The following is a 13,919-nucleotide window of genomic DNA, read 5'->3' as shown; positions in this document are numbered from 1 at the left end:
AATTAACGGAAACTTATAAACAGGTAGACAAAAACATAAATCAAAATTACATTACTCCAAATGATGATGCACTCCAACCCTGGAGTGCTCAAATTCACCTTTCTATATTGCATTTAAAAGTCTGTCGGCTAACAATGTTATAGATTGAAACATGAGTGAGTCTTAAGAAGAGGCACTTGTCTTAGTAACACGGTGTAGTTTATGACATGATAGCAACAGGTGCAAGTTACATAGACAATTAAAGACTAACTAGTCAATCAGTACTTATAACAAAACTAAAAGCAAATTATTGCAGAAATCAGAAATAGTGAGAAACTCAACATCTGTGGAGAGAGTAACAGGTAATATTGAGTCTGATGGGATAGTGACGACACATCAGCATCTTCAAACATGATTTTCAGCTCCATTCCTCTTTATGCCATCCAAGATTGTATGACCTCATGGAATTTGCTGGAGCTCAATACTGTCTTCAACATGAACCCTTTCAAAACTATTACCTCATGCAGAGAACTTTCAAAGAACACTAATCCTCTTCCACATTCACCCAAGAAGGTACGCAGGACCTTAGTTTAATGTCTCAAGTGAAACCAGCACATAACTCGGTAATGCCTAAGGAGTATCATTTGAGATTAAAATATCCAGTGGTTTCTTGGTGTTCTGATCCCTTGCAGGAAAGGCTTTTTCAACTAAGAAGAGCTTAACTGAAATAAAATCAACTAGTATACAGGAAAATGTTATTAGAGTCAGAATAAGACAGTGTGTAAAATCGACACTTCAGTCCAACTCATGCGCACTGATCAGATATCCTATATTAATCTGGTCCCACCTGCCAGCACTTGGCCCATATCCCTCTCAACCCTTCTTATTCATATACCCATCTAGATGCCTTTTAAATGTCGCGATTGTACCAGCCTCCATCACTTCCTCTGGCAGCTTGTCCCACACATACATATCACCCTGTGTGTGATAAAGTTGCCCTGTACTTCAGTTTTAAATCTTTCCCATTTCACTTCAAATCTGTACCCTTTAGTTTTGGACTTCCTTACCCTGAGAACAAGACCTTAGCTATTCACGCTATCCATGTCCCTCATGATTTTATAAACCTCTATAACCCCTCAGCCTCCGACACTTCATGGCAAAAAGGGTCGAGCCTATTGTGACAAGTATTAGCTGAAACAGCATTTTTACGAACCATGTTTAAATTACATTGAAATAAAAAAATAAGAGTCTTTTCAGGACCTTTAAATTTTGTACAGTCTTTAATCAAAGGTGGACCTTAGTTTCCTGTAGTTAAGGGAGACATTTGTCCAATCAGCTAGTTTATTGCAGCACAACAATTCAATCAGGAAAGCCCAAATGATGAATAGGACCGATTCTACAAAATCCTTCCAAAACAAACTGCTGGGCAAACTCAAACTCACTAAGTGACCTTACAAAGATTTATAAAATCATGAAGGGTATAGATAAGGTGAACGGCAGGTGTCTTTTCCCTAAGGTGAGGGATTTCAAGACTGGAAGGCATATTTTAAGGTGGGAGGAGGAGAAAGATTCAAAAGACATGGGAGGCTTATTTTTAAAGATGCAAAGTGGTTCATGTGGAGTGAACTTTCAGAGGAAGTGGTGAATTTGGGTACAGTTACAAGGTTTCAGAGACTTTTGGACAAGTACGTGAATAAGAATAGTTTGGAGGAATATAGGCCAAGTGCAGCATGGGGGGATTGGTTTAGTTTGGAATTATGGTCAGTATGGACCGGTTGGGCCGAAGGGTCTGTTTTCATGTTGTATGACTAAGTCTGGCAGATCATTCCTTGGGTGACTGTGTGGAGTTTGCACATTCTCCCAGTGTCTGCGTGGGTTTCCTCTGGGTGCTTCGGTTTCCTCCCACAATCCAAAGATGTGCCGGTCAGGTGAACTGGCCATGCTAAATTACCCATAGTATTAGGTGGGTTAGTCAGAGGGAAATGGGTCTGGGTGGGTTACTCTTCAGAGGGTCAGTGTTGACTTGTTGGGCCGAAGGGCCTGTTTCCACATTGTAGGGAATCTAATCTAATACAATACATCACAAGAACAAGTCCTTTGGCCCATCAAGTCTATACTAGTCCCTAGTCCTTATTTAGATGCACTGCTTACGGTCCATAAGTGGTTTCTACACCTTTGTTTGCTTCCCGTTCACATGTCTATCAAGATACTTAAATGTTGGTAATGTGACTACTTCCATTAGCTCTGCTAGCAGTGCATTCCAAACACCCACCTCTGAAACATTTTCCCCTAAACCTTCCCTCTCTCAATTGAACCTGTGCCCTCTTGTAGTTGACCTTTCCACCCTGGGAAAAAGCCGCTGATAATCCACCTTATCCATGCCTCTCGTACTTTTGTAGACTTCTATCAAGTTATCCCCCACACCCCGGCCTCCTCCCTTCCGGTGAACACTGAGTTTTTCCAACCTCTTCTCAACCCTTAAGGAGAGAAAACAAAGTTAACGTTTTGGGTCCAGTGATCCTTCCTTCATTCAGCAAGCCTTACGTGTGGTATCTGCTCCCTATCCTCAAACTTTTTCTTGTCAAGATAGTTTGCTAACTTCTTTCTGCAAAACTTCATGCAGAGCTGCTGTGTCAACATTGCCCATTGAATTTTGTTCAACTATTGCGGTGCAGTTGCAGGCTGTGTCCAGAAGGTGACTCCACAGAGTAAGTTTCTCTTTTCTACTTCATCTGTACCATCAAAAATTGTCTAAATAACTCTATGGTAAATATATCAACCATTATCAGTCACTCTGACTGAGGTGAAGTGACAACATGGAGGCACAGTGCAGGTGCTTCCTAGAATTAAGCAGCACTCAGCAAACCTAAATTTGATTCACTTGAGGCGGTTGAACAAGTTATTGACTGAAATGTTCACCAACAAAGGGCTTATGCCCGAAACGTCGATTCTCCTGTTCCCTGGATGCTGCCTGACCTGCTGTGCTTTTCCAGCAACACATTTTCAGCACCAACAAAAGCATACCCTTGCTTGTAACAGTTCTCAAACTTCAGAAGGTTGGACCAGCACAGATATTGCCTTGTCCATTCATATTTTACAATTGATAACCTCAGGACAGAAAAATCTTTTTTCTTTTAAAAAAGGTTTCACTTCCTAAGCAATTTAACATGTTGCAAAATTGCACAGTACTGACCAGGGAACAGAGCCCACGTTCTCCTTACACTTTCATATCTTAAAAAAAACTACAGCAAGTACTCAAAGCTGCCAAATAGCTGAAGATTAAGTGGGGTTTATTTAAAATTTCTCCCAGGTTGTTTACACAAAACAGAAATAACTTAATGACTGATATGGAGATTAAAACTATTCAACGTTCCCTTCTCCTCTGCATTGTGTTCACCTGAATTGACCATTACTTTTGGAATTTAAAGTGTTGTGCCTTCCTATGTCATGTGGTAGCTGGTGTCACTCTCTTTATATACACCACTCATTTAGATTTGTCAACCCCAACATTGCTTTCTGGGAAACAAAAAAGTGTGTGGGCCTTCTATACAAATCCAGAACTCTACCCCCTTTAAATGTCACCCATGTCACTAACTTCTGCTTCATTGCTGTGGCATTGCAAGTATAAATGTTATGCAAAAGTCAAAACACCTCAAGCTCAGAGCAAAAGCAAGGCACCAGATTTGTTCAGAAATGCTCCTATTCAGTGCACCTATGCCAGAACTGTGTCCAAATCTGTTCCATTAAGTTACAGTAAAGGGGTAGGAGCAGGTCCAAGGACATTTTACCATGTGGCTGCCTCATTATTCAAAAGCACAGTTTTACAGCTGTAATATAGAGCATAATGTTGGCACGATACAACTCAATTTAAGATCAATTAGGTATCTTGCATAAAGTGGGGCCCTAGATGAAAAGGAATCCTGACTGTTAATCTTTCCTTTCACTTCTGTATGTTTGTATTGGATAAGCCAGACTTTCTCACTCTCAGTACACAAACCGAGAACTCTGACTATAACCCAGCTTGTCAAGGTTTGGGTTGCAAGCAAATTGTATCATTGGTGGAGGGCCACACAGCAGAATAAGCACATCGTCAGCAGCTGGGGGAAGGTGTTCCTTAATCATCTGCTCATTCACAAATCCCTCACTGTATTTCCAGCCTAAAAAAAAAAGAGAAATAAAGAAAAAGTGAGAGAAGAGGAAGATAAACTCTTCCTCATTATGCCTGCCCCCAGCCAAACACAGGTTGGGCATTTAAACTCTCTAGGAGACAAAACGGAAAATTCATTGCAGTGAAAGTTCATTATATCATGGTTCAACATACTGCACTGTAGGCAAATTTGCATGGGGTCTCTCAGGGAGGTGAATTCCTAAGAGAGCTAAATCATTTTGTTAAGTTATTGGCCGATTTTGTCATCAACAAGAGCTTCCAATTGGCTAGCAAATAGGCAGGAAGAGAAAAATCAGATCAAACAAGCTGCACTTCCTGTTAGTTTTCACAATGCTCCATTGCTCTGCAGAGTGCATTTCATCAATTTGTGTTTGATTAAATCTCCTCCGTTTTATACAACAGCTCAACGTTCAAAACAAAGAGCAAACTAACTTTCTTTTTAAAAAAAATAAAAGTGCTTTACAGCTAATAAAGATTTTAAAAACCTGCTGTTGATGGACTGGGACCCAATGCAGCTCAGTGAGTGGAAGGGGCATGACCTTTGTTAATGCTAATTCTAACCTTCAGGAGCTCTGTCCAAGGTGTACCATATTATAACACGGTGAGGGTACTCAGCTTCGATTTCCTCCAACTCTGACTGCAACAGAATGTCTTTCTCAGTCTGAAAGAAACAAAAATGACAAAGTCAATCCCCCCCAAGAAGAACACTGACGGGAATAGGACAACGTAATTCACATTCCTGATGAAGGGCTTTTGCCCAAAACATTGATTTTCCTGCTCCTCGGATGCTGCCTGACCTGCTGTGCTTTTCAGTGCTAATCTAAACTCTGGTTTCCAGCATCTGCAGTCCTCACTTTTGCCAACATAAGTAATTCACTTGGTAAGTTCAGGACAAAATTCCAACACCAAACCAGGGAATATTACATTGTGATCCTCTCGAAGGGGGGAGTTTTGTTTCTGTTCCACGTTAATCAGCTTTGAAAATTTTACACCAAACACAAAACCTACAACATGTGACCAAGAGACTAAAAGAGCAGGGAAGTCACGAAGCACTTGAAAATAATTAGTTGCATTTATATAGTGCCTTTCATTACCTCAACATATCTCCAAAATATTTTACACGAACAACGTACTCCCAAGTGCTAAAGCTGTAATCCAGGAAATGTGGCAATCGACTTTCAAACAATAAGCTTCCTCAAACATCCAAAAGGATGATCATCTATTTGAGTCAATGTTGACAGAGGAGTAAGTGTTGGAGGAAAACTGTTTTGTGGAAATTCAGAGAACCCTTGCAAACCAGCAGAAATCCTCATCGATTATCAAACCGTCCAACATCTCATCTGACCAGCAAAGAAAAACAGACATACCTGGTTGGCAAACAACAGGTGACAGATCGTCTGATCTTCTGGATCCTTCACAATCGCCCTGATCAGTTGCAGCATGGGAGTGATACCTGAAAAAGGTTAAAGAAAAATCACACTCATCAGCCTTAAAATGCAGACCCACAGAAACAGCTGCCTTTCTATAGCCTTTTCCAAATCCTCAACATGTCCCCAAGTCCTTCACGTATTTTTGGGGCATAGTTGCCATTGGAGTATGAGAAAACATACACACACAGCAACTCAGCGTTTTTGCACCAAGTGCAGTTCAGGGAACAAATTCTTCTGCTGTTCTTCAACATTGAGCCAGTGGGTATTTTCATGCCCACATGGGGAAGGGAGCCTCGATTTGTTTCGTCTAGAAGGTAGCTCCAGCAACAGTGCAGCATTCCTCCGTTACCGCACAGCATATGCTGACTTGGTTTAGAGCTCTGGAGTCATCTGACTTGGAGGGAAGACAGCCACAAGTGGCACAATAGAAGGTTGAATAAGACAGGTTGGGTGGCTAGCACTGCTGCCTCACAGTGCCAAGGACCTGAGTTCGATTCCATCCTCAGCGACTGTCTGTGTGGAGTTTGCACATTCTTCCCCTGTCTGCGTGGGTTTCCTCGCGATGCTCCGGTTTACCCCCTGCTACATTCCAAAGATGGGCAGGGTAGCTAGATTGGCCATGCTAAATTTCCCCATAGTGTCCAGGCTAAGTGGATTAGCCAAGGGAAATATTAGATTACAGGGATTGGATAGTGGGTCTGGATGGGATGCTGTTCATACAATCAGTATGGACTCCAGAGATCTCCTCCTTCCACGCGATAGAATCATGGAGTGGTAGAATCCCTAAGTTCTGAGGTCCCTGGCTTTCTTACAATACAGAAAACAATCTAGTTCGCTCACAATTCTGAAATCTGATTAACTGTAAGGATGGATAATAGGAGTTGGAACAAATATTTGTATGGGCAGTTAGAACTTGGAAGCTAGGGAATGAGGCAGAAACTAGCACATTCAGAAATGAACTGGATAAAGATTTGAAATAGAATATAAATGGATTAGAGTACATAGCAGCGGTTGAAGGGTTTACCCCAGCAGTGATCCCACACAAGAGAGTACCATTTGACCCAACAACCATAACCTCAGTCTATTCATACACACATTTTTACCTCTGGATTCTCCCCACCACGTGAACACAATGAATATACAATTAAAAGCTCACCAGTTCCGCCAGCAATCATTCCCACTTGTTTAACCACTTGAACCTTGGCCTCAGATTTTTTATCAGGACGAATGGCAAACTGACCTTTAAAAGAAAAGGTAACACACAGTCAGTTAAAGCAAAGTAATAGTGTTACCACTTTATCTCACGGATTTTTCTGCTCGTTAGCTGGGCCAGATGTTTACTTTCATTATACAACAAAGCAGAGGAGAATCTCATCAGGTCCAGCAGCACCTGTGGAGAAAAAGCAGAGTTACTGTTTCAAGTCCAGGGACTCTTCTTCAGAACTGATGGGTGTGAAGAAAGTGCTGAAGACTGGGGATGGGGAGTAAAGGAGTAAACAATGGATAGAGTACAGAGGGAGAGAGTTAGGCTGCTAATGGCATCCATTCGTGGATGACAATGATGGTAGGGCCTGGAGTGTGGGAGTGGGTAAAGGTAGAAGATACACATGCCCTGAAGTTATTAGATTAGATTCCCTACGGTGTGGAAACAGGCCCCTCGGCCCAACAAGTCTACACCGACCCTCTGAAGAGCAATCCACCCAGATTCATTCCCCTTCATTTACCCCTGACTAATCCACCTAACACTACGGGCTATTTAGCGTGGCCAATTCACCTAACCTGCACATCTTTGGACTTTGAGCCTCGCTGGAGCACTGCAGGAAGCGCAGGACTGAGATGTTGGCCAGGGAACAGGGTGGTGTGTTGAAGCAGCAGGCAACCAGAAGCTTGGGATCTTTCACACGGACAGAACGTAGATGTCCCGCAAAATGGGAGCCCTTGTCTCAGCGTGGGGGAGACCGCGTTGTAAGCAGCCAGTACAGTAGACTAGATTGAGCGAAGTGCAGGTAAATCACTGGAAGGTGTGTCTGGAACCTTGTGTAGTGAGAAGGGAGGACTTAAACGGGCAGGTGTTGCACCTTCTGCAATTGTAGAAGAAGGTGCTGTGAACGTGTAGGAATGGGGGAAAAGAGTGAACCAGGCTGTCCCAGAAGGAACAGTTCCTGTGGAATACTGTCAAGGGAGGGAAGGGGAATGTGTGTCTGGTGGTGGCATCCTGCTGGAAATGGCAGAAACGGTGGCTAATGATCCTTTAGATGTGGATGCTGGGGATGGTAGGTGAGGACAAGGAGGATCTTATCATTGTGAAGTAGTACAGGAAGGGGGCAGACATGGCTGAGGACCCTGTCAACTACGGTGGCAGGGTGAGCTCAGTTGAAGAGAACGGTGGATATTTCTGAGGCCCCTCGAGGAAGGTAGCATTATCGGAACCCAAGCGACAAAGACGGAGAAACTAGGAGAACAAAATGGAGCCTCTCGTTTACCTTTCCCCTTGTAGACAAGCAAGCCACTGGGCCCTCTGAAATCGATCACATCTTGCATTCTCAAACTCTCCAGGTACTGGGACATCTTACCCCCTTCAGGGAACTTGGGGTGAACACCTTTAAAATAAATCTGAGACCGGAAAACAGAACTGTTGAGAGCAATTCCTAGTGACAATGTTAGAAGTAGAAAAATCAATTGTTAACTCATCCTCCACATGCTTGCCTTTAACGTGAAACTGCTGCTTTCATAACATGCAGATTTCAGCAGCAATACTGGGCTCATGCTGGTTAAATCACAGCTCAGTTCAAATCCAACCCAATTTAGCACCGGAACTGACACAAACTCTACCAAGAACCACAGAGCTCAAACAAACATTTGTATGGCCAAGGGGAAAGAGCAGGAGTTAGTGAGACTCACTGGAAAGGTCTTAAAATCAAAGTACAAGCACCGTGGGCCAAATGGCCTCCATCTGCACTGATTCAACCCCTCTCTGATTTTAAGGCGGTGAGATCACAGAAAATACATTAGGAGAGATTTGACAGAGGAGCCAAGCAAAAACTGAGCTCATGCATTGCAGGGCTGGAACTGTGTGTCTGCATTGCTGGTTAAGAAAGTGTAAATGGTTACTTCATATAAATTTAGTTTACAATTAGTATCCAATTTAGTTTGCAGTTGGTATTAAACTGAAAGCTACTGTTGAATTTCTGTAGTCACCAACATTACACAGGGACTTTTCCAAAGTTTCCAGTGTAAAAGTAGCTTAAGCAGCAGCAGAAGGTGGATCCCCATTACATGACTCAGATAGACTCAGATATGTCAAGAGCATATATAAATAGCTGACATAGAGCAAATGTATGAGTGTGCCAGAGTTAAGTGATTCAGGCTGTTCTGGGGAGAAAGAGAAAGAGGTGTTTTTCAGCTCTAAGCACTTGATTTTTGCTCTGCTATGGGAAAAGATGTTGTTATTTAATTAGGAAGTATCTGGTAAATGCTCAACATTTATTTTATTAAGGCTCAAAATAGTATGTTTTGATTGGGAAGGGAGCAGGGCAGGATAAAAAGCTTGGATCAAGGGGTCAGAGAGGAGACTATTGGCAAAGTGATGTAGTAAACCACAATGTGACTCAGGTACATTAAGTGTGAGGATTCAAGTGCTTTAACAGTATAGATTAATCAATTCATAGATTAAATGAAATAGGATAGAGATGGCAGGATGGATGATGTATTGCTGCTGTAGTAAGTGGGTGCTGCTGTGGACTAAGTGTTTGTAGGTGGAGGATCTGAGTTGAGGAGCTAGAATCAGGGAAGGGGACATTACCTGGACAATTTGCTCCAGGAGATGGGCACACCCCTCACAGAATGTAATACAAATGTGATCTGTGATCAGGGACAGGAAGGTGTGGCTGTAGGTCAGGCAGATATGGGGACCTGTAGTCTTAGTCCCTGTAACTGTGGGACAGATGTGGAGTTTTTGCATGCTGCGGATGAGAACGGAGACTGCCAGGAGGCTAAACAATCTGACCACTGCAACATGGTACAGGGGGCCATGCCCATACAGGGTGCAGAGAGGAAATAGATTAGAATGGTAGGGGGATTGTAATTAAGATGGTAGATACCATTCTCTGCAGCCACAAGTGTGCAAGTCCCAAAGGCTGTATTGCCTACCCAGAACCAAGATTAAAGAACTTGGAGTGGGAGTGAAGTGATTCCGTTGTCATCCTCCAAATTGGAACCAACATTTGTAGAACAGCAAAGATGCTATCCTCAAATACTCTAAACAGTTAGGAGCCAAAATTAGATAGCAGTACAACCAAGACGATAATCTCAGGATTACCACCTGAGTCACAGGTGTCTTGTCATTAGGTAAATACAGTCAAGGAGTTAATGTGTGCCTCAAAAGATTGAGGGTGAGAAGGAGCAAATTACTGCAAATGCTGGAATCTGATCTGAAAACAAAAAGAAATGCTGAAGATCCCAGCAGGTCAGGCAGCATCCAAGGAGAGAGAGTCTAACATTTTGAGTCTAGGCAACTCTTCATCAGCTTGCTCTCTCTCCTTGGATGCTGCCTGACCCACTGCGACCTCCAGCATTTTTGTTTTCATTGGTGTAGGAGGAATGGGTTTCAGTCCACAGGGCACTGGCACAAGGCTGGGAGGGAGCAGTTCTTGTGGGACTGGGTTTGCTTGAACCATTTTGGGGCCAGTGTCCAGGTAAATGGAGTAACTAGAGTAGAAGAGAGGGATTTAAACTAAATGTAGAGGCAATACAGAATTCAGAGCGTGTATTCCTGACAGTTTCCAAGAACCAGGGATCAGGCTACTTCAGATGTGTGTGTGTAATGAGGCAGGTCTTTGAGTAAAAGATTCCCTAGGAAACAGCAACTATAACATGGTTATATGTAGCATTCAACGCAAGGGTGAGAAACCTGGACTGGAAACTACTGTGCTAAACTTAAATAAGGGTAATTACTGAGGAAATCAGAGCAGAGATGGTTAAAATGGACTGGATAAGGGAATTTAGCAGAAAACGTAGTTGAGAAACAATGGCAGACATTTAAGGAAATAATTCATGATTCATAACAGAGATCTATCCCAGTGAAGGAGGATTTCAGGAAGAAGATAAATTTCTTTGGCTATCCACGGTTGGTTAAGGATTATATCAAATTGAAAGAAAGAAAACACATGCAATGTGGAAAAGGTTAGTGGTATAATAGAGGATTGTGAAAGTTTAAAAAAAACATTTATGAAAGAAAAAAGTGAGAAAATAAGCAGAGGGTAAACTAATAAGTAATATAAAAAAGATTCTAAGATGTTCTGTAAATGCATAAGAGGGAGAGTCAAAGTGAACACAAGCCCCTTAGAGAATGAGGCTGGGGACATAACATGGCAGCAGACATGGTGGTCAACTTGATGTGCTGTTTTGCTTTGGCGTCCTGTCAGCTGTTTGGATATCAACCAATCCGGAACCCAGGATTCAATAACAACCCGTAGGAGTGACATTGCGGAGGGGAGCAGTTGGAGCGGGTCTCTTGGCTAGGCAGCGGTTTAGCTGGCAGCGGAGCCAGGGACTCCTGGTTGTGATGGGCCCACAGCAGGGTCTCCTGCCATTGGCGAGGTGACAGCTTCAGCAGAGCCAAGGATTCCAGATTGTGGAGGGGGGGGACTGCAGGCATTGGTGAGATGGCGGCAGTGACGACAGCTCCTGGTTGCAGTGGGCCCGGAGTTGGGGCCTCCTGGCTGCAGGATGAGTGTGGGTCAGTAATGGCAGCCTATTGGCAGGGTGGGTCCGGCCAAGAAGAGATGGCACCTGAAGAATGGTAACAGGTGTCATTGATTGGCTCAGGGCTCATGGGGGAGTGATGGAGCAAAGATGGAGTTTTCTTCAGCTTCATCTTTTTATTCGTGAACTATTCAAATTGCATTGGATTATGGCAACAGTTAAAATATTTCCACTGTATTTTACAGTGTTGCTATTGTAGAGCAGAAGTGGCAATGAATAATCATTCATAACAAAGGGGAATGAGGAAATGAAGAATTGAATGAAGACTTTAGATTAGTCCTTTAGGGTAAATGACACTAATAACATTCCAAAAATACAAAATAATCTGGGGGCAAAAGGTGTGGAGGAAATAAATGCAATAACTATCCTAGGGAATAAGTACTAGGGAAACTATTGGGGCTAAGGACCAATACGTACTGTGGACCTGGTGGGTTGCATCCTAGAATATTAAAAGGAAATGGCTATTGAGAAAGTGGATGAACTGGTAGTATTGTTCCAAGAATCCTGAGATTGTGGAAACTCTGGGAAGTTTGGAAAACCATTAATGTTAACCCCTTACTCAAAAAGGGACACAGACAAAAGTCAGGAAACTATCAGCCAGTTTGCTAACCAACTGTGTATAATAAAAGGATCTAATAGCAGAGCATTTAGACATACATAACATGATCAAGCATAGTCAGCATAGCTTAGTAAAGGGGAAATCAATGCCTGACTAATTTACTAGAATAATTTCACATGTAACAGGATAAATAAAACTGAACCAGTAGATGTGACATATTTGGACTTCCAAAAAACATTCAATGAGGCCACATGAGGGTCCTGAAGATAATAGCCAATGATGTGGGATGAAGTATATTTGAAAAGGTAGAGGATTGGCTTATGGGTAGAGGATGATGAGTTGGGATAAGGTGAGACATTTACAGGATGGCAAACTGTAAATATTGGAGTGCCACAGGGATCAGTCCTGGAGCTTCAATTATTTACAATATACATTATTGACTTGGGCAAGCAAATGTACTGGAACCTAGATGATACAGAAAGGATGGAAAGGCAAGTGTGAGGATGACACCAGGAACATGCAGAGGCATCTAGACAGGTTAAGCGAGTGAGCAAAAACTTAACAGATGGAATATAACGTAGAAAAACGTAATATTATACACTTTGGCAGGAACAAGTTGGAGCCTGTGTTATCTAAATGGAGGAAGACGGCAGAAAGCTGCAGTACAGGGATTTTGGGGTTGTCGTCCGTGAATCACAAAGCTAACATTCAGGTTGAGCAGGTAATAAAGAAGGCAAAGTGAATGTTGACTTGTATTTCAAAGGGAATAGAACGTTAAAATAACGAAGTCTTGGTAAAATTATACAAGGCACGAGTTAGACCAGAGGGACTGGATAGAGTGAAGGTCATATCCTTCTGTCGGGGTGTCTAAAACGAGGGGACATAATTTAATAAGGCATTAAGACAGATGGGGAGAAATTTCTTTTCTTAGTCGACTGTTTGGGTGTGGAATCCTCTTCCTCCAGAAAACAGTGGAGGTGGGTCTTTACATTTATTTAAGGTTGGGTTGGATAGATGTTTTGATAGACATAGGAGTAAAAGGATATGGGGATCAGATGGGAAAATGCAGCTGATTAGCCAGGAAATTACTGAATGCAGGAACAGGCTCAAAAAAGGCCAAATGGCCTACTCTTGCTCTTATGTTCCTCTTCTAGTTTGCAGTGTCCATACCTTATAGTATGCACGTATGATGTCTGGGTGTGTGTTAGAGAGCATGTGGGAGAGTGGGTGATAAATGAACAAGGCAGAGACAAACCAAACTCCATTCCCATTTGTTTACCTTGACCACCAAATCCACGTAGCCTTTATCATCGTCACTGGAGACAGGGGTGTATGGCCTGACCACAAGTTCTCCATTAATCTTTGCTGATAAATAGATATGTTGCCCTATTTAAAAAGAAAGTAGACTTTTCTCATTGTCACATTTGATTGAGAACCCAGCGTTGTTCTTTAAGTTCTGATTTACTGGTGGCCAATGGCCAGTGTGTATCATTGCAGACTACTCGGTATTAACATATCTTTAAGACAAGCTGGTGACCTTGCCACCATTTAGAAAGTATTAAAAACAAATTAGTGAAACTTAACCCTTGAGTAACACGCGTGCGCACGCACACACCTCAAAACTTTAGAAAACACTGAATGCTTTGCAGCCACTGAGTTGACTGCTGAGGTAAAACGACACTGATATGATGTAGGAAATGTGGCAATGACCCACACATCAAGATTCTGCAAACAGCAAGGTGATGACGACCAGATAAAGGCTGCTTGAATGACCTTGAGAACTCAGCACCAGGAATGATAAGGTAAAAACAATGACTACAGATGCTGGAAACCAGATTCTGGATTAGTGGTGCTGGAAGAGCACAGCAGTTCAGGCAGCATCCGAGGAGCAGTAAAATCGACGTTTCGGGCAAAAGCCCTTCATCAGGAATAAAGGCAGAGAGCCTGAAGCGTGGAGAGATAAGTGAGAGGAGGGTGGGGTGGGGAGAAAGTAGCACAGAGTACAATAGGTGAGTGGGGG

General features: G+C 42.7%; 1 protein-coding gene across 1 annotated transcript in view; it reads right to left on the bottom strand.

Annotated features, from left to right (window-relative positions):
• Nucleotides 1–1,997: 1,997 nt before the first annotated feature.
• The window catches only part of LOC122559443 (NADH-cytochrome b5 reductase 3-like), a 28,707-nt gene continuing 16,785 nt past the window's right edge, over nt 1,998–13,919 (bottom strand). Inside the window, exons 4-9 of the mRNA XM_043708893.1 lie at nt 13,179–13,285; nt 8,061–8,190; nt 6,734–6,817; nt 5,515–5,600; nt 4,709–4,808; nt 1,998–4,136 (exon numbers count right to left, since the gene is read on the bottom strand). Coding sequence (XP_043564828.1) covers nt 3,964–4,136; nt 4,709–4,808; nt 5,515–5,600; nt 6,734–6,817; nt 8,061–8,190; nt 13,179–13,285 — 680 coding nt within the window. The 3' untranslated portion in view covers nt 1,998–3,963. The remainder of the gene's footprint in view (nt 4,137–4,708; nt 4,809–5,514; nt 5,601–6,733; nt 6,818–8,060; nt 8,191–13,178; nt 13,286–13,919) is intronic.

Source organism: Chiloscyllium plagiosum, chromosome 19 (assembly GCF_004010195.1).
Source record: "Chiloscyllium plagiosum isolate BGI_BamShark_2017 chromosome 19, ASM401019v2, whole genome shotgun sequence".
Classification (NCBI taxonomy): Eukaryota; Metazoa; Chordata; class Chondrichthyes; order Orectolobiformes; family Hemiscylliidae; genus Chiloscyllium; species Chiloscyllium plagiosum.
The sequence above is the reverse complement of the archived record's forward strand: the minus strand, read 5'-3'. Positions and strand labels throughout refer to the sequence as shown.